General features: G+C 44.8%; 1 protein-coding gene across 1 annotated transcript; it reads right to left on the bottom strand.

Moving 5' to 3' along the window:
- Positions 1 to 3,842: 3,842 nt before the first annotated feature.
- On the bottom strand, positions 3,843 to 16,657 carry LOC148148626 (putative G protein-coupled receptor 139). Its single transcript, XM_087992349.1, has 2 exons — positions 16,474 to 16,657; positions 3,843 to 4,744 (listed from the first exon to the last, which is right to left on the bottom strand). Exons 1-2 carry the CDS (start codon positions 16,655 to 16,657, stop codon positions 3,843 to 3,845), a joined length of 1,086 nt encoding a protein of 361 aa, XP_087848475.1.
- Positions 16,658 to 26,029: the final 9,372 nt, after the last annotated feature.

Raw genomic sequence — 26,029 nt, forward strand, 5'->3', positions numbered from 1 at the left:
GGTTATTCTCCGGGCAGTCTGCATATGTTGGTGGCTTGGCAGTTCTCCTCCAAATGTTCAATTTTTTTCAGGTTTTATCTTCTGAGGCATTGGATCGTTTCATTTGTGCTAATATTGTCAAAACGCTAAAGCAAACTTCATTGGAGATTATTATTTTGGGGCATGATTTCAAAAGATTGGCCAAATTTGAATTTGTTTTGTCATCTCCAGGTAACCTAACTAATCTAGAAGTTTGACCCAATGCTACATAGGTACCTTGGTGCTGTATTAGGTCGTTCTGTGAGCAATTAACTCTCTTCAAGATACAGTCTCTGATCGTGTTTTTGGGATCCTTCGGGGGGAGGGAGAGCAGCCCCAAGTCATGGTCCACATTGGCACCAGTGACATAGGTCGGAAGAGAGATGGGGACTTGAGGCAGAAATTCAGGGAGCTAGGATGGAAGCTTAGAGCTCAGACAAACAGAGTTGTTTTCTCTGGTTTGCTGCCCGTGCCATGTGCCAGTGAGGTGAGGAATAGGGAGAGAAAGGGGTTGAACACGTGGCTACAGGGATGGTGCAGGAGGGAGGGTTTTGGGTTTTTGGATAATTGGAGCTCTTTCTGCGGTAGGTGGGACCTCTACAAGCAGGATGGTCTTCATCTAAACCAGAGGGGTATCAATATCCTGGGGGGGGGGGGGGGGGGGGGAATTTGCTCAAGCTATTTAGGTGGATTTAAACTAATACAGTAGTGGGATGGGAACCAAAACTGTAGGACAGGTACAGAAGAGAATGAGAGTAGGGAGTTCCCAAGTCAAGTATCTGACACTGGCAAGCGAGGACCTGGTTTGAAGTGTGTGTACTTCCATGTGAGGAGCATCCGAAATAAAGTGGGTGAACTGGCAGCATGGGTTGGTACCTGGGACTTCGATGTTGTGGCCATTACAGAGACATGGATAGAGCAGGGACAGGAATGGCTGTTGCAGGTTCCAGGATTCAGATGTTTCAGTAAGAACAGAGAAGATGGTAAAAGAGGGGGCGGTGTGGCATTGTTGATCAGGGACAATATTACAGTTGTGGAAAGGATGTTTGGGGACTCATTAACTGAGGTAGTATGGGCTGAGATTAGGAACAGGAAAGGAGAAGTCACCATGCTGGGAGTTTTCTATAGGCCTCCGAATAGTCCCAGAGATGTAGAGGAAAGGAGTGAGAGAGGCAGGGTAGTTGTCTTGGGGGACTTCAACTATCCAAATATTGACCGGGGTCACTACACTATGAGTACTACAGATGGGTCAGTTTTTGTCCAGTGTGTGCAGGAGGGCTTCCTGACCCAGTATGTAGACAGGCCTACAAGGGGCGAAGCCACTTTAGATTTAGTACTGGGTAACAAAACTGGCCAGGTGTTAGATTTGGAAGTAGGTGAGCACTTTGGAGACAGTGATCACAATTCTGTCTGGTTTACTTTAGTGATGGAAAGGGATAGGTGTACACCACCGAGCAAGAGTTACAGCTGGGGGAAGGGAAATTACGATGCAATTAGGAAAGATTTGGGAAGCGTAGAATGGGGAAGGAAACTGCAGGGGATGGGCACATTAAAAATGTGGAGCTTATTCAAGGAAAAGCTCCTGTGTGTCCTAGATAAGTATGTACCTGTCAGGCAGGGAGGAAGATATGGAACGTGTGAGCTGTGGTTTACTGAGGAAGTGGAATCCCTGGTCAAGGAGAAGAAGAAAGCTTATGTTCGGACAAAATGTGAAAACTCAGTTAAGGTGCTTTAGGGTTACAAGGAAGTCAGGAAAGACCTAAAAAGAGAGCTCAGAAGAGCCAGGAGGGGACATGAGAAGTTGTTAGCGGATAGGATCAGGGTTAACACTAAGGCTTTCCATAGGTATGTCAGGACGAAAAGAATGATGAGAGTTAAATTAGGGCCAATCAAGGATAACAGTGGGAAGTTGTGTGTGGAGTCAGAGGAGATAGGGGAAGCACTAAATAAATATTTTTCGACAGTGTTCACTATAGAAAATGAAAATGTTGGCAAGGAAGATACAGAGATACTTGCATCTAGACGAGAAGAGATTGAGGTTCACAAGGAAGAGGTATTAGAAATACTGCAGAGTGTCAAAATAGACAAGTCCCCTGGGCCGGATGGGATCTATCCTAGGATCCTCAGGGAAGCAAGGGAAGAGATTGCCAAGCCTTTGGCATTGATCTTCAAATCATCACTGTCTACAGGAATAGTGCCTGAGGACTGGAGGATAGCAAATGTGGTTCCCTTGTTCAAAAAGGGTAGTAGAGACAACCCTGGTCATTACAAACCAGTGAGTCTCACTTCAGTTGTTGGTAAAGTGTTGGAAAAAGTTATAAGAGATAGGATTTATAACCATCTAGAAAAGAATAATCTGATCAGGGACAGTCAGCACGGTTTTGTGAAGGGTAGGTCGTGCCTAACGAATCTTATTGAGTTTTTTGACAAAGTGACCAAACAGGTAGATGAGAGTAAACTGGTTGATGTCGTGTATATGGACTTCAGCAAGGCATTCGATAAGGTTCCCCACAGTAGGCTATTATACAAAATGAGGAGGAATGGGATTGTGGGAGACATAGCAGTTTGGATCAGTAATTGGCTTGCTGAAAGAAAACAGAGGGTTGTAGTTGATGGAACATGTTCATCTTGGTGTCCAGTTACTAGCGGCGTACCGCAAGGGTCGGTGTTGGGTCCACTGCTGTTCACCAATTTTATAAATGACCTGGATGAGGGTTGAGAAGGGTGGGTTAGTAAATTTGCGGACAACACTAAGGTTGGTGCAGTTGTGGATAGTGACAAAGGATGTAGTAGGTTGCAGAGAGACATAGATAGGATGCAGAGCTGGACTGAGAGGTGGCAAATGGAGTTTAATGTGGACAAGTGGGAGGTGATACACTTTGGGTGGAGTAATCAGAATGCAAAGTACTGGGCTAATGGTAGGATTCTTGGGAGTGCAGATGAGCAGAGAGATCTCGGTGTCCATGTACACAGATCCCTGAAAGTTGCCTCCCAGATTGACAGGGTTGTTAAGAAGACATAAAGTGTTTTGGCCTTTATTAATAAGAGGGATTGAGTTCCGGAACCAGGAGGTAATGCTGCAGCTGTACAAAGCTCTGGTACAGCCACACTTGGAGTATTGTGTACAGTTCTGGTCACCGCTTTATAAGAAGGATGTGGAAACTTTGGAAAGGGTGCAGAGAAGATTTACTAGGATGTTGCCTGGTATGGAAGGAATGTCTTACGAGGAAAGGCTGAGGGCCTTGAGGCTGTTCTCATTAGAGAGAAGAAGGTTGAGAGGTGACTTAATAGAGACATACAAGATAATCAGAGGGTTAGATCGGGTGGACAGGGAGAGCATTTTTCCAAGTATAGGGACGGCAAACATGAGGGGACACAACTTTAAAGTGAGGGGAGATAGGTGTAAGACAGATGTCAGAGGTAGTTTCTTCACTCAGAGAGTAGTAAGGGTATGGAATGCTTTGCCTGCATCGGTAGTAGATTCACCAAGTTTAAGTGCATTTAAGTCATCATTGGACAGGCAAATGGACATACATGGAATAGTGTAGGTGGGAGGGGCTTCAGATTAGTATGACAGGGCAGCACAACGTTGAGGGCCGAAGGGCCTGTACTGCACTGTTATGTTCAATGTACCCTTTACACCTTCATAAGACCAGGCAGTTGGAACTGGTACAGACCGACTGCTTGTGTTACATGGGAAATTTGATGAATAAAATGTAAAACTGACCATTCCTGGTGGCCTGGTACATGCTTCATTATGAAAACATTTAACCAGACAATTCCCCAACCAAATAGTTTTTGATCCCAGAATTCATCAATCCATCTCATCTTTTCATAAATGTCACTAATCGAGCAAAAGGATATGTGACCATGTTCTTCAGCTGTTCTCTGAACTTAGTCTGGGTCACGGCATATATACATGTGTTTGTGCAGCTACTCAGGAGCTGGAGAATGAATCCTACATCTCGTAAAATGTATTGGAAAACGACAGCCTTAAAACCAAAACGATGCATTCGTTTCCACACAGAATACACCAGAAACATTGACCATAACAGGATGAAATTCCCTGAGATAACAAACATTAAAATGATGGATTTCCTTCGGCTCTCCAAGTGTCGGTCCTTGGAATGCTGCCCCCTGCTGTCAGGCTGGAGTCTCCTGCGGGCTCTGCTGGCCACTAAAATGTACCTCCCAGTGAGAGCATTGAGCAGCAGAACCAGAACAAATGGGAGTGCTGGGGTCAGAATGTAGTGGATCAGCTCAATCGATCCCCAGATCAGAGATAACATAACATTTTTTTTTGCCAAACAAAACCAAGGCAGGTTCCTCAGACTATACCAAGGTGTTAGCATAAAATACCAGGAAATGTTCTTTAAACAGTTGAGCACAGTTATTGTTCCCAGAACCACGGCTGCTGTTTTCTCAGTGCAATAGTTGCCTTTCATCTTTTGACAACAAATGGCCACAAATCGATCAAAGGTGAAAGCGACAGTGAACCAGACAGAGCAGTCTATAGCTGCAAAAACGAGGACCGCATGGATGTTACACACGGGGATGGTCTGCAGAAATGTAAATTCAGTTTTATAAATAATTGGAATGTGTCTCAATATCAGATCAATGATCATGAGCAGTAAGTCCACTGCTGCCATGGCCACCAGGTAGCGAGTGATACATTTAGAAAGATCACATTTTCTCTGCGACAGAATCACTATTGTCACTATGTTAACTTTGAGAAAGGAAGATAAACAAGAACATGTTAATTTCAGCTGAGAGTAAAGTCACACCTTAATAAAATCAATGCTAGCAATTTTCGAGACTTTTAGTGATTTTCAAATCTTGAAAGGAAGGTATGATCTAAAAACAATGACATTCATGAGGTATGGTTGCTCAGAAAATTATTTGAACTAAAGACTGACTTATCCCAGATTCTGACAAAATGCATCCAAAGGTTTTCAAGGGAATGCTGAATGAGATAGCAGATGCGCTGGTTTTAATTTTCCAAAAGTCCCCAGATGCTGGTGAGAATGGAAAGCAGGTGCTCCTCCAAACATAAGCTGCTTCTCTGCATGCTTGCTGTTGATAGGTTTACTGATAAGCCTATCAGTGACAAATGCAAGAGAGAAACAACTTGTGATTGGTGAGTAGGGTTTGGATGCGGGTCCAGTATGCAGCTCAGTAATTGCTGCCAATGAAGGTCTCTCTGGGGAAAGGTGGGTTGTGGGCTTGGAGCAGGTGGATCGTTACAGCTTTGTGTGTCTCATGAAGTGTGTGTCAGCTATATTGGGGAAAAAACATATTTTGCTAAGTTATGCCTGTGCTCTTGTACCAACTTAATACAGCATCCATCCAGGAAATTAATCTTTTCCAAGAACATTGTGGCTTGATTGGGGGTTCATTCTCCTTAATAAAATTGATAAGTTCCTTGAATTCTGCTTACAAATGTAAGTATCCAACACAGCAAAACATACACAGAAGGTAATGTAAGATGTTGACTGCATCAATTAATAAAGGAGACAGTGAGAGTGTAAAGGCAGCCCTGAAAATCAAAAGATAACTCTCAAGAGGAGCCATCAAAAATAAATTCTTTATACTTTGAAGCACACATCTCTCTGATTTGTACCAAAGTAAGCGGGGAACCCTTGAAGTTATTTTTCATTCAAAGCAGATGTACTGTCCTTATGTTAACGTCAGTCATACTGCTTTCTCAAATACATAGCAACACTTCCACAAGAAGACTGAAAGGCACTTTGCAGCATTCCCACTCAGAAAGCAGAAGTGAAATGGAACATTATTTGAGATACCATCATCTATAATACCACACCCTGAACAGACAAGAAGCAGCAGTTAAGCATCACAGACTGGTTTGATGCTAAACATACTGTGACAGAGCCTGCCATTGAAGCCAAGATCTCCACTCTCATCGATTACAAGAGAGATCTGAGTGAGGAAACTCTGAATGCAGGAATAAACATTTGAAGTGAAGTCCAAGAGAATGCTGAGCATCGATCCAATAATAACATTTCTACCCTTGTCGGAATATCCACAGCTACTCCATCACAGGGAAATGTACGGATGAAGGGATGGGAAAGGTGAAAGATGCATGAGGAAAAGAAACAGCTCGACTGAAACAAAGGCAGGAGAGATCATCACCCTCTGTAACAAATAGTTGGAGAGATGGGGAGATCCTCACCTTGAGCTATAACACAGGGAGAACATTGTCACTGAGGAAGCTCTGGACACCATGAACAACCTCGCTGTTATGACAGAGCTGAAAATCAAACCCTCAGTGGAGGGCTTTAACAAAGCTATCGACACACACTCATGGACAAAGCTCCAGTCACTTTTCCCAGTCCTCATCAAGCACAGAAAACCCCACTCCTGCAGCTTCTGCACTAACCTCTCTGTTTCTTCTGGAGGAGAGGACATTTCCACAGAGAGTGTGTGATGCAAGGATTGTGACCCTGTACATGAACAAGAGCAACTGCAGAGATTGCCATAACTGTCAAGGTGTCTCCCTGCTAAGCCTCCCTGCATTGGAAAAGGATTTCACCATGTGGCCTTGTCAGGCTGCAGACACTGGCTTAAGGCATCTGCCCCCAATTCCCAACGTGGTTTCAGAACTGCAAGCTCGACAATCTCGGTTCCCTTTCAGTCTCACAGCTGCAAGAGAAATACACCAACAAAGGGGACCAAAAGGACAGGGCAGGGAGACTATACCTGCACCTGAAGAGAGAATAATTACTCAGACACAGGGTTTGTTACGGGAAGTTTGTGCTTGATAACTGCTGAATGTTTTAAGGAGGTAACCTGGTGTGTTGATGAGGGCAGTGCATATGACATGGTCTACATGGACTTCAGCAAGGCTTTTGGCAAAGTCCCTCATGCAGATTGGTCAAGACAGTAAGGGCCAATGGGATCCCAGGTAAATGGCATGTTGGATCGAAAACTGGCTGAGAGACAGGAAGGAGAGGGGAATGGTTGAGGGATGTTTCTGTGACAGGAAGTCTATTTCCTCTGGGGTTTCTCAGAGCTTGCTGTCTGTTGTGTCGATGAATCATTTAGACTTAAATTCAGGGAATATGATAAAGAGGTTCACAGACGGCATGAAACTTGGCAGGGTGGTAAAAAGTGAGGAGGGTATCTGTAACCTGAATAATAATAATAATAATAATCATAATAATACTTCACTTCAAATGTTTCTTCCTGCATTCAGAGATTCCTCACTCAGATCTCTCTTGTAATCGATGAGAGTGGAACTCTTGGCTTCAATGACAGGCTCTGTCACAGTATGTTTAGCATCAAACCAGTCTGTGATGCTTAACTGCTGCTTCTTGTCTGTTCAGGGTGTTGTATTATAGATGATGGTGTCTCATATAATGTTCCATTTCACTTCTGCTTTCTGAGTGGGAATGCTGCAAAGTGCCTTTCAGTCTTCTTGTGGAAGTGTTGCTATGTATTTGAGGAAGCAGTCTGACTGACGTTAACATAAGGGCAGTACATCTGCTTTGAATGAAAAAGAACTTCAAGGAGGATATCAATGGCCTGGGCAGCTGGGCAGAGCAGGGACAACAGGAACTCAACCTGGAAAAAGGGTTACTTTCCCTTCATCAGTATTCACATTGGAAAAGGTCAATGTCAGTGGGAATATCGAGATACCGTCTATTAGATTCGATAGGATTGCAGTTGGCAAAGAGGAGGTTTTTATCATTTTGGAAGATCTGAAAATAGCCAAGCCCCCTGGGCTGGATGGGATTTACCCCCAGATTCTCTGGGAAGCCAGGGAGGACATTGCAGGGCCTTTGGCGTTGACCTTTATGTCATCAATGTCAACAGGAGTACTGCCATAAGACTGGAGGATAGCAAATGTTGTTCCCTTCTTTAGGAAGAGGATTTGGGCCAACCCTGGTAATTATAGACCAATGAGCCTTAATTCAGTTATGGGGAAGGTCTTGGAAAAGGTTACGAGGGATTGGACGTCAGTAAGCCTTTTGATAAGGCTCCATATGGTTGGCTATCGCACAAAATATGGAATTTCAGGACTGAAGTTGATTCAGCGGTTTGAATCAGAAGTTGGCGAGCTGAATGAAGACAGAGGGTAGTGGCAAATGGGAAATATTCATACTGGAGCTCAGTTTCCAGCAGTGTGCTGCTAGCTTCTGTTTTGGAGCCACTGCTGTTTGTCATTTTTATAAATGATCTGGATGTGGGCGTAGAAGGATTGGTTAGTAAATTTGCAGATGACACTGAGGTAGGTAGCTTTGCAGATATTGCCAAAAGACAAGATTCCCTACAGCGTGGAAACATGTCCTTCGGCCCAACAAGTCCATACCGACCCTCTGAAGAATAACCAACCCAGACCCATTTCCTTACATTTACTCTGACTAATGCATCTAACACTATGTGCAATTTAGCATGTCTAATTCACCTGAGCTGCACATCTTTGGATTGTGTGTGGAAACCCACACAGACATGGGAAGAATGTGCAAACTCCATACAGACTTTCGCCTGAGGGAGGAATCAAAACCAGTTCGCTGGCGCTTTGAGGCAGCAGTGCTAACAACTGAGCCACCATGCAGCCCCTGTTGTGGGCTACCGTGGGACATAGATAAGATGCAGAGCTGGGCTGAGAAGTGGCAAATGGAGATTAATGCAAAAAATTGTGAGATAGTTCACTTCAGAAGAAGTAACAGGAATGCAGAGTTCTGGGCTAATGGATAAATTCTTGGCAGTGTAGATGAACAGAGAGTTCTCAGTGTCCAGGTGCATAAATCCCTGAAAGTTACAACCCATGTTGACAGGGTTGTTAAGAAGACATATGGTGTGTTGAAGTTTATTGGTAGGGAGATTGAGTTTCAGAGCCATGAGGTCATGCTTCAGCTGTACAAGAAACTGGTAAGGCCCCACCTGGAGTATTTTGTGGAGTTCTGGGAAAGGATGGGGAAGCTATGGAAAGGGTTCAGTGGAGATTTACTTGCATGTTGCTGGTATGGAGGCAAGGTCTTATGAGGAAAGGCTGAGGGACTTGAAGCTGTTTTCGTTGCAGAGAAAATGGTTGAGAGGTGACCTGATCGAGACGTCAAAGATAATCAGAGGGTTAGATATGATGGATAGTGAGATCCTTTTTCCTCAGATGGTGAAGGCTAACATGAGGGGGCATAGATTTAAATTGAAGGGTAATAGATTTCAGACAGACATCACGGGTAGTTTCTTTACTCAGAGAGTAGGAGGGGCGTGGCATGGCAAGGGTATTTAAATGGGCATTGGACATACATATGGATAATAATGGAATGGTGTAGGTTGGGCATCAGATTAACTTCTTAAGTTGGAGCAACATCGAGGAACGAACGGCTTGTACTGCACAGGATTGTTCTATGTTTTATTTTAGGTGGGGCTTACAAGGCAAGGGATTACTCTCTGAATGATAGGGCCCTGGAAAGGACTGATGATCAGAGAGACCTCGGATGCATAGCCACACATCCCTGATGGTAGCAGGTCAGGTCGATAACCTGGTTAAGAAGGCATTTTAGATACTTGTCTTTTATTAGCGGAGGCTTAGATGAAACGGACGGGTTGGGTGGTGGTGTTGTGCATTGGTTAGGCCACAACTGGAGTCCTGTCTGTAGTTCTTGTCACCAACATTGTAGGAAGGATGTGATTGCACTCGAGACGAAACAGAGGAGATTCACCAGAATGTTGTCTGGGCTGGAGGGTCTGAGCAATGAGGAAAGATTGGAAAGGCTGGGGCTGTTTACCTTGGAGCAGTAAGGAGTGAGAGGGGACCTGATCGAGGTGTACAAGATTATGAGGGCTGGAGATAGGGTGAATAGAAAGACACTTGCGCCATGAGTAAAGAAGTCAATAAACAGGAGGCATAGATTTACCGTGAGAAGCAGAGGGTAAAGAGGAGAGAAAATATTTTTTTTTTCCCCAGAGCGAGGTGGTCATCTGGAACTCACCGTCTGAAAAGGTATTGAGTTGAAACGATTTTAACCCTTAATCAGTCATTAAATATTCACTTCTGTTTGATGGTCTCCAGAGCTACAGGTGTAAAGTGGCATTAGTGTTGTCAGATCTTTGTTGACCAGTGTCCTTCAGTGCTGTTTAAGTCAATGAATCGAGATTGACATCACCAGTTTTACTGAGGGATTCGACCATTTGATCATCACTGGCCGAGTCAATCAAGAAAGAACGCTTGTGGAGGGAGGGCATATGGGGGAATACAGAGTCATCACAATGACCATCTTAAATACATTCAGAACAACAGTCAGTTCAACAATTCCATCGGCACAGCAGTTCCCAAGGGGAATGCTACATTATGCTGGAACCAAGAGGGTAGTGTGAAGGAGTTGGAGAAGACCTATGTATTTTGTCAGAACAATCAGTGATGAATTTGATGTTTATATCTTTGGGCTTTCTGCTCTGTGACCAGTACTAGGCAGCACACTTTAATAAGGACGTGGAAATTTTCCAATGGGTGTGAGGACATTTTAACCAGTGCGGGTTCCAGCACGAAGGGAATACAGATACATGGATGGACCAGGGAAATCGGAGTTATTGTCATGTGGGAAATCTACAGAATGCTTGGCAGGATATACAAAATAGATACAGGAATATATCGGTCAAGGAGACTCGAAATAAGCATTGATTAACAATAAGAAACATGCCATTTAGGACTCTGTTGATGAGAAATTGTTTTGTTCAATATCTTTGGAAAGCTCTTTCACAGAGGGCTGTGGCAGCTCAGCCTACGAGTCTATCGAAAGTAGTGGTTGATAAATCTTTGAGTATCAATCACAGAAAGAGTTAGGAGGATGGTCTATAAAAGGCATTGAAGTGTCTGGTCAGTCAGGATTGAATTAAATGGCAGAGAAGACTTGATGGGCTGAATGGCATCCTCCAGTTTCTATGCTCCAAAAGACCTGTAAAGGCAATAATCAGAGCACACAGATTTAATATGATTGGCAAAAGAAGCAGAGGGTGACATGAACATATTTGTTCCACACAATGAGTGATTCGGATTCGGAATACACAGTATAATAGTGGAGCTGAAATGCGCATCAGCCATGATTGAATGGCGGAGTGGACTCGACGGGCCGAATGGCCTTACTTCCACTCCTATGTCTTATGGTCTTATGGTCTAATAGAGTGATATATATCGATTCAATAGTATATTATAAATATGTAACTGGAGAAATGTGTGAAGCAGGAAAAATTACAGCCGATGGGGAAACAGAGTGTGAGGGAGAGAAGGATGGGTCCAAGACCTGTGTTATAAATTTAAGTAAGGGTAGATCTGAGAGCATGAAAGTGAACATGGAAATGAGGTTCAGGGAAAACTCAGTAGTGGTCAGCATTGAAGGACATAATTCAGATTACACACAATAAATACATTCAAAATGAGAAAGGAAAACTTCCAAATGGAGCACCCACCATCCGCATTTAAAATAACATTGAAGTTCAATAAAAAGCAGATAATTGCTAAACGTTGGCTGGTAGGTCAGGAACAGAAAATAAAAGTCAGCTCAAAATGGCAAAACGATTGACAAGGAGTGAACAGTTACAGTACAAGAGGAACCGAGCGAGTAAAACAGGGGCAAGAACAAGGTGGGCTGTGGTGAGAGGCCTTTATTGACATTGCTCGTAATCACCCACATTAACACCAAATCTCACCTCATTAATATGCAGATGCCCATTCTATCATCCTCTGGATAGAAACGAGACACTAACAATTCCAGTCATGGAAAGAGGTCTGACTGGGAACCTGGTGACTCCAGCTCACTGCTTGTTCCTCCAGCCCTCCAGCTTGGAACCCCAGCACCAACAGCTCAAGGTACGGTTTCTGGGTGGTGACCGCACACAGCCCACGGTCACAGACATTGGAATCTGACATGTGCCATTCTCACCACACACCATCCTGGCACATCTCCGAGCCACTCGTAGGTCACTGCCAAGGAGACCACTCCTGTGAAATGACGCCGAGGGAACATAACAGTGGGAATCGGAGTTGGGAAGCTGAGGAACGATGATACTGCAGGGAGACAACTCACTATATAAGGGGGAGGGGTTCACTGAGAGTTAACAATACCCTGGATACAAGGAGGGGGCCAGTGCATTCCCAAACCTGGCATATTGACCTGACGGGACTGGGCTCAGGGCTGGAGAGTATGTAGATGCAGATGGGTTTGTTGTGGACTCGGAGAAGTGTGAGGTCTGAGAGGTTAACAGGGTGTGGGGGGTGTGCTAGTAGGAAGGGCTATTTTATCCTTGAGGGTTCCCCTGTGTGCAGAGGAGGAGGCTGGAACTCAGTGTCTGAGGGAAGCCTGCTCTTGCCTTCCATCCTGCTGTGACTCAGAAATGAAGATGGCTGCACCTGAACATGAGGCCAGCAGGGTAAGTGTTTGGATGTGCGACCTCGGGTGGGGGTGGGGTATCTGCAAGTCCATGCAATTTGAGGCCCCTTCAAAGGGCAAGGTCACTCGGCACACACCCAGATACTGAAGGGCAGACCCTTTAATATTGTACATTGCAGCTCCTTCCCCAAACAGCTCAGAGCATTTAGTGTCATACAGGTTTACAGCATGAAAACAGGCCCTTCGGCCCAACATGTCCATGCTACCCGGTTGGTACAATTAAACTTGTCCAGTTTGTATACGTTTAGTCCATATCCCTCTATGCCAATCACAACCATGTACCTGTCTAAATGTTTCTTAAATGACAATATTGTACTCACTTCTATCACTACCTCTGGGAGCCCATTCCAGACACTCACCACCTTCTGTGGGAAAATGTTGTCCCTCTCAACCTATTTGTGTATCTCCCCTCTCGGCCTTAACCTGTGTTCTCTAATTTTAGACTGCCCTAACATTGGAAAAGCTTGTTGGCTATCTACCTTATCTCTGCCTCTCATGATTTTATGGACATGTATAAAGTTTCATATTCTCAAGGGAAATATACCTCCCAGCTTATCCAGACTCTCCTTAAAGCTCAAAACTTCCAGTCCAGGTAGCATCCTAGGAAATCTTTTTTTGCACTTCGTCCAGTTTAATTATATCCTTTCTATAGTAGGGTGACCAGAACTGTACACAGTAACTTCAAATGTGGCCTTTCCAAAATCTTGCACAATTGCCCCAAGATGTCCCAACATTTATACTCAATGCTCTCCCCAATGAATGCAAGCATGCTGAAAGCCTTCTTGACCACCCTGCCAACCTGTGACTCCAGCTTCAAGAAGCAATGTACCTGTACCCCTCGATCTCCTTGTTCTATAACACTCCCCTGGGCCTGACCAATAACTGGATCCGGACTGCCCTGGGTTGACAAAGCAAAATGCAACACCTCAAACTTGAACACCATTTGACATTCCTCAGCCCACTGGCCCAATTGATTAAGATCTCACTGTACTCCCAGGTAACCTTCTTCACTTTCCACTGTACCACCAATCTTTGTGGCATCCATAAACCTATGAATCATACCTCCTAAATTCACAGCCAAATTCTTTAAATGAATGATGAATAACAGTGGACCCATCACTGATCCCTGTGGCACACCCACTGGTCACAGCCATGTTTCTGTAATCGCTGTAATGTCCCAGTCCCATGTATCCATCCATGCCCTGAATTCACTTCCCTTCCCTGTCAGGCCTCTTGCTTTGAAATAAATGCAGTTTAACCCTGACTTCCCTTGCTTCCTGCGTACATTTGTCTGCCCTGTCTAGTACGACGATTACCAACACTGCCTCGACTGTTTTACTTGCTCTCATTATCTTCTCTCCTGTCATCAACCTTCTATTATGTCTCCCTACTCCTTTGGATGTCCCCCAATACCTGTCCTCATCTCCCTGCCAGATTAGTTTTACTCATCCCAAGTGGCTCTCACAAATCTCCCGACAGGATATTGACTCCCTCCAGTTGAGTTACAACATGTCCCACTTGGGCAGATCACCTCTGCCCCAGAACATGACCCAATGATCCAAGAATCTGAATCCCTACCCCCTGCACCAGCTCTTAGCCACACATTTCATCTGCTAAATCCCCCTTTTCTTGTTCTCGCTGAAACTAATAGTTCCCAAGTTACTTCCCTTGAAATCCTACATTTTAACCATCTGCTTAACTCCCTTTCATGACTCTTCAGGACCTCACCTCTTTTCCTCCCTATGTCATTGGTACCAATGTGTACAATGACCTCTGCCCGCTCACCCTCCCCCTGAGGAATTTGATACAATGTTCAGAGACGTCCTCAGCCCTGACACCAGGGAGGGAGCACACCATCCTGGAGTCTCGGTCACAGCCACAGATACCCTGTCTGTGACCCTGACTAGCGAGTCCCCTCATGTGCTGTTTCAATTGCGTTCCCAAAGGTTTGTGGCTAAGCTAGTCATGATACTACAGGCCTGTCTGCTGCTGTTGTACTCCCCCGAGAAAGTATCGCAAACGGTATCCCTGTTAGAGAGGGGAATAGCCACTGGAGACTCCTGCACTACCTGCCTCTCCTGGCAGTCACCCATCTCCCTGACTGAACCTGTGGTGTGGCCACATCACTGTAACTAGTGTCTATCACACTCTCTGCCCCTTGTATGCTCCTCAGTGTATCCCACTCTCCCTCCAACTCAACCACCCGGTTTGTGAGGAGTTGTAGCTGATCACACTTTCTGCAGACACAGTCGTCAGGGACACTAGACTATTCCCTGATCTCCCACATCTGGCAGGAGGAGCATTCCACTGCCCTAACTGCCATCTCTGTCAACTCACAGGAAGACAAAGAACAGAATCTTATCGTACCCTGACCTTGTTGCTGATCACCCTCCTCACCGAGTATCCCAGTATCCACCAAAACCCACACTTAAACCTCCAGCAACACTTCAACAGCAAAGCAGCCCTTCTCAAAATGGCCGCTCCAACAATGGCCTCTCGGCTGGAGCTTGCCTCCTTTTTGTTCACTCCTGGTGGCTGAGCTGATTCCTCCCAGAATCCTCCTCAGTCACTTCTCAGCAGCACATTTTGTTAACTTGGGAATAACTTGAATATCTCGGGAAGTCCAGTCATTTCTGCAGCACATTGGTGTCACTAAAAAGTGAGAGCGTACCTGCCAGTGTGACAGTGACCTGTGATTTCCCTATTGCCTGGATACGGTAGCTATGGGTTACCTCCCACTTGGGGTGATGGAGCGGTGTGCAGTGACAGGGATGGCTGGCTCCAGTCCCTGTAATGCCAGATTTGCAGCTGGACAGAGACTCACAGACATAGCTGATTGTAAAGGGTGAACACATAGATGTGCAAAACTATTTCCAATAACATGTCGCCTGTGCCACCAGCACATCTGCTTTCTCGCTCTACCACCAGGTCTAGGTGCTTCCTGAGGGCTGCGGCTGGTCTGGAGAAAGCCTGCCCTACACTGGAGCCCATTGGCCTTGGAGGGTCTGGTTGGGTGATCCTGGGGCTGGGTGGGTGTGCTGGGCCCTCACACACTGACTAACAGACGCAGGTGCACCTCCCTCACTCTGACCACACAGAGAACAGGGAGAGGGCAGAGAGAGAGTGGGAGGGAGAGAGAGAAAGAGAGAGAGAGAGGGGGGGAGACAGAGAGAGAGACACAGAGAGAGAGGTTTAAATATGAGAAGAGGGAGAGGGAAAAAGTAAGATGTAGAAGATGGAGAGACAAATCGAAAGAAATGAATTTTCAGAATGGATTTGGATAGAAATTATAAGAGGATAGATTGACAGGACGATGGGGAGAGAACTGAGAAGGGGAAGGGTGCTGTGTCTCTGTGACTCTACGTACGGGACGATGAGGATGGGACCGGGGGGTGGGAATAATGAGACAGGTCAGGCCTTGAAGGAATTTGAATTCAAAAATGAGAATATTAAAACGGGAAGTTGTTGGATCAGGAATGTTTGTTGGTCAATTAGCACAAAGAGAAATGGTAAACCAAACATGATGGGAGTTCAGAACAGGCAGCAGAACTTTGGATGGGTTCTGGTTTATTGAGGTTTGACACTGTGAGGTTAAAGATGATATCAGTGGAATACTCGAGTCTGGATTAATCAAACCATGAGACTGTGTAGTGTGCAGCATCCCGGATGAAGCAGGCAGGAGACGGAGATATTACAGAGGGGATGGTAAACAAGCTTTGCAATGAAGAAGATGTGGGGTCAAACCTCAGGTTAGGGTTAAATGGGGGGCGTGAGGTTACAAACATTTTGGTTCAGCCTGAAGCCAGGGGGTGGATCAAGGCAAATGATAGAAAACTGAATTTGTGACAGGAACCAAAGACAATGGTATTGGGCGTCACAAGATTAAAGTGAGAATAGCAGGAGTCTAGTAGTTTATAAACCTACTGGGAGGGAGACAGAGACTTAGTTACAGCAGGAGCAGCAAGCAGCAGAATGGGAAATGACAAGAACAGTAATAAAGTTAAACCGTGATTCACAGAATTACCAGCCAGACAGAGACACTTACCTGGAATACCAACAGCAGCGAGAGTCGGATAGTAAATGTGTTGAAAAATCAGAAGTATGTATCGGATCCGACGTTTCAAATACATCTGTTGATAATTTGTAGAAAAATACTCGATTATCCCGGAGAGACTCCGGCCCATTGTGGGAACATTGCAGTCTGCTCTCCTCAGATTCTGATCTGTCATCTCTCCCTGTTTCGAGGAATGTTGCAACTGAGACTCATTTATTAATAGAAGGAGGAATCCACCCAGAGACTCAGTTAGGGCCCACAGAGATTGACATTAATTACAGTCACTGAACAAACAGGTTCATTGAACTCCTTTCAATCCAGTGCCTTTGTCCCAGAGTAAAGTTAAACTTATACCTGGTCTGGGTAGAATCTGTGAGGGTTGCTGAGTAAAGGAACAATGAAAATGTGGGAGTGGGCCAAGAGGACTGGATGTTTGTAATAGTGTCCCCTGATGACCAAGATAAAATGTAGGTTTATTTCTTTGAAGAAGAGTTGAACAAGTGACAGCTGTTATTGGCTGAATGGAGTTCTTTGATAAAGTGAAGTTCTTTGGAAATGCTGAGTTCAGCGTGTTTCATGTTCCAGAAGGAATATGACTTCCAAAAGGTGAAGTGTTATTTAATTGACAGGTTAGGAAAATTCAAACGTGTGAATTGAAGGACCAATGGCATTCTGACTATAACACAGACTGAGGGACATAACTCAGAGAGAAACACTGTTCAGGTAAAGGGCTCTTGTGGTGCAGTGATAGTCCCCCAAGTATGAGATCTTGTGCTGAAATCCCACCTGTTCCAGATGTGCGTAAAAGCATCTCGGGGACAGGTTGATGAGAAGGGAGATAGACTGCAGGAACATAGACTGTTCATCCCTCATGACCAATATTAGAATCAGAGATGTTTATAATACATATATAAATGACATGGGCTAATATGTTATTTCTAAAGGACATGATTTCAAGGTTTGGAGATAACAAGTGAGACAGAAAGATAGTGAAGAGTGAGGAGGACAGGATCAGACATCAGAACATCATTTAAAGCAAAATATTGCAGATGCTGGAAAACTAAAACACACACAGAATGCTGCAGAAACTCAGCAGATCAGGCAGCATTGGAGAGGGAAGTAGAATTAATGATTCAGTTCGGAGCTGAAAGGGTGGGAAAATGGGATATTTTATTGTTTCGACAGAGGAAGACAACGTGTGAAATGGTGTCCAGTGTAAAAGGTAAGGAATTTGTTAATGGGGTTGAAAGAGGAAATGAAGCAATGTAAATAAGGCACAAATAAGAAAACTGTGTGTGTGAAGGAGATTGTAGGAATCAGAGACATCATACAGTGAAGATCTGAAGCTGGGGAGATCGATATTGAATCCTCGAGGCTGGAAAGTTCCTCTGTAGAAAATGAGATGTTGTTCCTCAAGCTTGTGCTGTGCTTTGTTCCCACTCTCCCATTAACTGCTCTGTCAGTCTCATTCATCGCACACCACTTCCAACCAGTGGCTGTAATTCTTTCTCTCTCTCTCTCTCTCTCTCTCTGTGCCTTGTGGGTACCACCAGCATCTCCACCACCCCCACAGTAACATGGCCGTTTCCCACACAAGCCATCTCCTCCACATGAGGACGAGAGTACTGAGGTGTAAAAGGCACCCCACCAGCTCAGACCCTGAGACCTCGGTGGGAAGGTTAGCCTTAGAGAGTGTGGCAGCACAAGCTGGTGAGCACCTCACTGCCACAGCTCCGCAGCTGTCTGAGGAAGAAATGCCCCAGGCTGCTGGCACTCGGAGGGACCGGCAGTGACCAGGCAGCTACTCAGGCAGGAGAGGGACCTGTGGTGTCAGCAATCAGGACCCACATCTGAATGTAGAGGGAGGAGCGGCATTCGGGGAAATGGGAAACAATGGGTTCAACTCTTTGCAATTTATAGAAATGATTTGGATGGAGGGATTGAAGGTATGGAGTGAAATCTACTGATGACACAAAGATATCTGGAATGTGAGTTGTGAAGAGGACATGAGGAGCCTACAAAGGGTATGGATTGGTTCATTGAGTGGCAAAGATCTGGCAAATGGAGGAAAATGTGGGGAACTGGGAAACCGTCCATTGTGTCAGAAAGAATTAAAAACAAACACCTTATCTGAAAGGTCAGAGGTTGCAGAGCTCTGAGGTGCAGAGGGATCTGGGAGTCCTGGTCCATGAATCACTGAATGCTAGAATGCACATACAGCAAGTAATCAGGAAAATCTAATAGAACATTATGGCTTATCAGGAACAGAATTGAATGCAGGAATTGAAGGGAAGATGTGCTCAAAAAGATTAAATCTGTGATTAATTTGATGTAAAATGGACAAGGACTAAAGCATGCTGGGAAATGGAAACCAGCCTTGACCAAAGTGATTGTGCTAATCCACATGCTGCAGAACCCAGGCAGGCTGCAGCTACCAACAGACAGTTTGTAACGAACCTGGTTATTGCAGACGCTACAATACACACCTGAAGTCAGGGTTGAATGGTTTCGATGCAATGTCATCCTCAGGGTGATCGGAAACATTGAGATACGTACCAGACACGGGGGGAGTGGGGGCACCTCACATCCTTATTTGGAGGAGGGTATGTGTTCCCAGCACCTCCAGGAAGACCTGAGGATGACCTGACCATCGTCATGCCAACACCTGACTGGGTCGGATTGATCAGGGTGAACGAGCCTGATCAATCCATTGGTTAATGGTGAAGACCCTCCCAAAAGGACACGAAGATTTAGAGTGTAAGGATTGCCACAACACCACGCTCAGGGCGGAAACTCGAGACAAACCACCAAGAAAGGAAGATACCCCTGAAATCATTGGGAGATGACCGGGCGACATCACGACGTGGGGCACGGTCGAGTTCTAGTGTGGGGGGATATGATCCAGAGTTAAGGTAAAGCACAAGATAGCATTTGTTGTGTAAATGGTGAAATTATATTGTATTTTGTTATGATAGTGTTAGTTGTGTCAAATAAATGATTATTATTGTTTATTATTATGAAGAGTTTTCTCAGTTCTTTTGCTGGATATGATTTAAAACACACTGTGTAGCAGGGACAACAAATTGGCCCCCCAAGATCAGACCTCGATAAGAAGTGACTTTGTCGCTCTGAGATTGAAGCCCGTGGAACCTAGGATTCCTTGAGATTTTGCCTGAGATGGTTGTTAAGAGGACAGCTGTCCCACGCGAAGGCCTGGGGTTCAAGTAAATCAAAGAGAACAGAATGGTCTAAACTGAACTGTGCTTTAAAAGATATGGGCCCAGGATCCCCAGGGCAAAAGTATTGGGATAATTTTATCAGACCTCAAGGGAAACATGCTTCCAAACTCGAGGAGTTCACAGCGATAATGTGCTGTCGAGGGCATTTCTTAGGGACAGAGCGGGAAATAAATTCCATCTGTAAGGAACCAAGGGATGGAAAAAGGGAAATCCCGGAGTTAGAATTGAAAATGCAGCTCTGGTCCAGAGAAATCAAGTAAACCTCCTACCCACGGGGCAATACCATACCCAATGAGAATGAGCATACTGAGATCCCCAACACAGTGTCAGCTAATGAAGCTACTGAGAAGACAGGAAGGGAGTTGGGAAATAAATGGACAGATTTAATAGGATGGTTATGGGAGGGGATTTTAACCTTCCAAACATAGACTGGGACTGCCATAGTCTTAAGAGTTTAGGTGGAGAGGAATTTATAAAGTGTGTACAAGAACGTTTTCTGATTCAGTATGTGGATGAACCCACTAGAGAAGGTGCAAAACTTGACCTACTCTTGGGAAATGAGGCAGGGCAGGTGACTGAGGTGTCAGTGGGGGAGCACTTTGGGGCCAGTGACCATAATTCTATTAGCTTTAAATTAGTGATGAAAAAGGAGAGACCAGATCTAAAAGTTAAAGTTCTAAATCGGAGGAAGGCTAATTTTGACGGTATTAGGCAAGAACTTTCAAAAGCTGATTGGGGGCAGATGTTCACAGGGAAAGGGATGGCTGGAAAATGGGAAAACATAAAAAAATAGATAACGAGAGTCCAATGATAGTATATTCCTGTTAGGGGGAATAGAAAGGTTGTTTGGTGTAAGGAATGCTGGATGATGAAAGCAATTGAGGGTTTACTTAAGAAAGAGAAGGAAACATATGTCAGGTATCGACAAGGTAGATCGAGTGAATCCTTACAAGAGTGAGATCAGGAGGGCAAAAAGGGGACATGAGATGGCTTTGGTAAATAGAATTAAGGAGAATTCAAAGGGTTTTTACAAATACATTAAGGACAAAAGGGTAGCTGGGTGAGAACAGGGCCCCTCAAAGATCAGCAAGGCAGCCTTTGTGGGGAGCCGCAGGAGATGGAGGAGACACTAAACGAGTATTTTGCATCAGTATTTACTGTGGAAAAGGACATGGAAGGTATAGATTGTAGGAAAATCGATGGTGACATCTTGCAAAATGTCCATATTACAGAGGAGGAAGTGCTGGATATCTTGACATGCATAAAAATGGATCAATCCCCAGTACCTGATCTGGTGTACCCTAGAGCTCTGTGGGAAGCAAGGGTAGTGATTGCTGGGACCATTGCTGAGATATTTGTGTAATTGATAGTCACAGGTGAGGTGCTGGAAGACTGGAGACTGGCTAACATGGTGCCACTGTTTAAGAAAGGTGGCGAGGACAACCCAGGGAACTATAGACCAGTGAGTCTGACGTTTGTAGTTGGCAAGTTGGAGGGAGTCCTGAGGGACAGGATGTACATGTATTTGGAATGACAAGGACTAATTAGGGAAGGTGAACATGGCTTTGTGTGTGAGAAATCATGTCTCACAAATCTTTTTTCACAAGTATCAAAGGGGATTGATGAGGACGGAGCAGTGGATGTTATCTACATGGACTTCAGTCAGGCATTCAACAAGGTTCCCCATGGGAGACTGGTTCGGAAAGTTATATCTCACGGAAAATACGGAGAACTAGCCATTTGGAAACAGAAGTGGCTGAAAGGTAGAAGACAAGAGGATGGTGACACAGGGTTGTTTTTCTGACTGGAGGCCTGTAAACAGTAGATTCCAACAAGGCTTGGTGCTGGGACCACTACTTTTCGTGATTTATGGAAATGTTATGTATGTGAGCATAAGAGGTATAGTGAGTAAGTTTGCAGATGATATCAAAATTGGAGATGTTGTGGACAGCGAAGAAAGCTACCTCAGATTAAAATGGGATCTTGATCAGATGGGCCAATAAGTGGAAGATTAAGTTTAATTTAGATAAATGCAAAGTGCTGCAGTTTGGGAAAGCAAATCTCTGCAGGACTTAATCACTTAATGTTAAGATCCGAGGGAGTGTAGATGAACAATGAGACCTTGGAGTGCAGGGTCATAGCTTCTTGAAAGTGGAGTCACAGGTAGATAGGAGAGTGAAGAAGGCGTTTGGTATGCTTTCCTTTATTGGTCAGGGTATCAAGTACAGGAGTTTGGAGGTCATGTTGTGGCTGTACAGGCTGTACACTGGTTTGGCCACTGTTGGAATATTGTGTGCAATTCTGGTCTCCTCCCTACTGAAAGGATGTTGTCAAACTTGAAAGGGTTCTGAAAAGATTTACAAGGATGTTTCCAGGGTTGCAGGATTTGAGCTATAGGGGAAGCTGTTTTCCCTGGAGCATCAGAGACTGAGGGATGACCTTATAGAGGCTAATAAAATCATGAAGGGCATGGATAGGATAAATAGACTAAGCCTTTTCTCGGGCGTGGAGGAGTGCAGAACTTGAGGGCATAGGTTTAGAGTGAGAGGGGAAAGATATAAAAGAGCCCTAAGGGGCAGCTTTTTCATGCAGAGTGTGATATGTGTGTGGAATGAGCTGTGAGATGACGTGGTGAAGGCTGGTACAACTGCATCATTTAAAAGGCATCTGAATGGGTATATGAATAGGAAGGTTTACTGGGATATGGGCTGGGTGCTGGCAGTTGTGACTAGATTGGGTTCGGATATCTCGTCAGCATGAACAGATTGGACTGAATGATCTGTTTCCGTGCTGTACATCTCTATGACTCTGAATCTATGACCTGGTCTGGCCTACATATGACTCCACACCCACAGCAGTGTGATTGATTCTCAGTTGCCCCCTGAACTGGCCTAGCAAGTCATTCAGTTGTCCCAGTCATTACAAAGTCTCAGAGAAATGAAACTGGACGGATCACCTGGCACCGCCCTAGGCACGGAAAATGCAGGAACAGCCCTGTCGATCCTGCAATGTCCTCCTTACTAACATCTGGGGGATACTGCCAAAACTGGGAGAGCTGTCCCATGGGCTAGTCAAGCAACAACCTGTCATAGTCATACTCACAGAAACATACCTTACAGACTCTGTCCTCGTCACCACCATCACCATCCCTGAATATGTCCTGACAGACCCAGCAGAGATGACAGCACCATGGGGAACAGTCAGGAGAGAGTTCCCCTGTGAGTCCTCCACATTGACCCCGGACCCCATGAAGTCTCATGGCTTCAAGTTAAACATGGGCAAAGAAACCTCATGCTAATTAACACGTACCACCTCCCTCAGCTGATGAATCAGTTCTCCTCCATGTTGAGAGGAGAAATGGAGGAGCCACTGAACGTGACAACGGCACAACATGTACCCTGGGGAGGGGGGGATTTCAATGTCCACCATCAAGAGTGTCTCAGCAGCAGTACGACTGATTGAGCTGATCGGGTCAGAAAGGACAGAGCTGTTAGACTGGGTCTGCGGCAGATGGTGAGGGAACCAACAAGAGGGAAAAACTTACTCAACCTCATCCTAACCGTGATGAGGCTGCTCCTTTAACAAGGTGATGTTGGCCTTGGTTTTATTTTCAGGAGTTCGTAAAAACACAGGTTCTGAAAAGACTGGGTTTGATGGGTTTTAGGGCCAGTTTGATTATAACTAACAGATACTGCCTCAGGCAAAAGACTTTCGAGATTTAGAAAAAAAGATGAAATGGGAAGTGGCCAGTTCTCCCAACTCAGCTGCACACTGATTTGGTCTGGTTTTTGGCAGCCTGGCTATTCACTGAAAGCAGTCGGGCAGGTTTAAAGCTGCTGGATCCAAAGGAGCAGGTCCGTGCTGATCCTCCTCTCTCTCTGACATCTCTCCTGGAAGACCCTGTGTTTGAGTTTACCTTGTGTGCCCAGTAGGATTGTCACAAACATTTGGAACAGCATCATTAAGTTGGAATAATTTGTTGGGTTTTCAGGTAGGTTAAATTATTTGGTATACTGCTGTCTTTTTCAGTGTTTAATTTGTCAATATCGTAAATAAATCCTGTTTTGTTTAAAACTATGTGATTTGACAAGTTGCATCCCTCCTGAAATATCTGCGTTACACCTTCTTCAAACAATTGGCAAAATGAGGGTCTGGGCTATTTTCTTGAAATGTTTTGAGGGGGTCGGGCCTGGTCTATAACAGATTGGGGACTCTTTGTGGGATTTGCTCTGCAGTTCCAAATTGGGATTAGGGTTGTTGGTCTCGAAGACAGCGAGTGGTAGGTGTTTGTGTCTTTTGTTCCAGGTGTTGAATTCGGTCGGGTCAATCAGTGCTTGGGATAGCAATGACTCTTTCAGTCACCAAGAGGTTTCTGGGGATGGAAGAAGTGACTTTGGGGGTTTTACAAGCTGCTGGAATTAGCGGACAAGCTGGGGTTGGAGCTGTCTCTTTCCATAAGGAAAGGAGAGATAATTACAGCAATTCAACGCCTGGAACAGCAATAGCTCAGCATTTCAATTTGCAGAACAAAAAGGAAAAGAGAGAGAAAGAGAGAATAGGGTGAAAACGAGAGAGGAGAGTGAGGAAAAGTAGAAAGAGAGGGAGTATGAACTTCAGAACATAGAACATTACCGTGCAGTACAGGCCCTTCAACCCTCGATGTTGCACCGACCTGTGAAACCTATCTGAAGCCCATCTAACCTACATTATTCCAATGACCATTTAAATGCCCTTAAAGTTGCCGGGTCTACTACTGTTACAGGCAGTGCATTCCACACCCCTCCTACTAAAGAAACTACCTCTGACATCTGTCTTATATCTCTGACCCGTCAATTTAAAGCTATATTCCCTCGTGCTAGACATTGTCACTGCGACAGGAAAGCCAGTTTAAAGGGATGGTGATGAACACTGAAGGGAAGCTTGATGAGGAGGAGAGTGAGGATGAGCAAACCCATGGTAGCTAAGAGACTGGTGAGAAACTGTTTACATATATTCAAGCATGGCCTCAAGTTGATGAGGAGGATATGGAAACTTATTCCATCTCAGTTGAAAAGGTGGCTAAAAGAATGCAGTGGCCAGTGACAATGTGGGTTTTGTTGATCCAAACAAAACTTGTCAGTCAAGGTAGTGACATATTTGCATGACTATCAGAGGAGGTATCAGAGGAGGTATCTGGGGGGTATGAGGAGGTGAACAAAGCCATTTTAAGTGTATTTGAGCATGTGCCAGAAGCCCACAGACAAAGCTTCAGGAATCGAAGAAGGGAACCTGGTCAAACCTCCACTGAATTTGAAAGGATCAAACAAAGTAATTTTGATCAGTGCATTAAAAATGGAGCAAACATACAATGCTCAGAGAGAAATGATTTTTTTGGAGAAGTTCAAAAATTCACTCCTTGAGCAAGTGAGAACTCATGTGGAAGAGCAGAGAGTTAAACAACAAGGTTAGCAGCTGGAATGGCTGGTGGTTATGAGTTGGTCTATGAATCAAAGTTTGGCTTCCAACATCGATATCAATCTGTGAGGGACAGTAATTGGGGAAAAGACATATCCTGACGTGGAAAGGGAAAGGTAGATCTCAGTGAAGATCATAAGGATAACTTACCCACAGGGTAAAAAAGAAACACTAGAAAGAGACAAAACAGCTCTGTTTTTTCACTGTCATAAATAGGCCGCATGAAATCACAGTGTTGGTAGGTTAGCAAAAGCACTGGGAAGCCAGATATAGGAAAACAGGATAAGCCAGTGAATTTTGTTAGAAAGATAACGAAAAGCACAGTGGAGGCTAGAAAGTTGCACTGGGAATGTACAAGCAGGTCAGAGGTTGATTGAGGAGGAAGTGCCAGACCTTCTTAAACCATACAACTGTGAAGGTAAAGTTTACTCACATAGGCCAGGAGCAGCAGGTAAAGAGGTTACAACGTTAAGAGATACAGGATCCTCTCAGTCTGTGATGATGAAAGATGAGGAGATATGTACCACTGAATGTACATATTACCAGGAAAGATACGAGTAACAGGAATTCACAGTGAGACAAGAAGCGCTCAGTTCTGCAAAGTGAGGTTAGTGTGTCCAGTGAAGGGTGGAGATGTTGTGGTGGGAGTACTGAACAAACTCTCAGCTCCAGCAATACAGTTTGCCCTTGTTAATGATATAGCTGTGTCACAGGTAGGAGTGCTGCCTACTGTGGTTGAAAAGCCAGTGGAAACTCAGGCAACTGAGCTATTGCAGGACCCGTATCCTGGGATTTTACCTGACAATGTGGTAACAAGGTCACAGAGTCACCAGTTGAAACAGAAGAGATCAAAG

This window comes from Chiloscyllium plagiosum, unplaced genomic scaffold (genome assembly GCF_037043375.1).
Source record: "Chiloscyllium plagiosum isolate Xiang-an unplaced genomic scaffold, Cpla_swu_hap1 HiC_scaffold_12, whole genome shotgun sequence".
Taxonomy (NCBI): Eukaryota; Metazoa; Chordata; class Chondrichthyes; order Orectolobiformes; family Hemiscylliidae; genus Chiloscyllium; species Chiloscyllium plagiosum.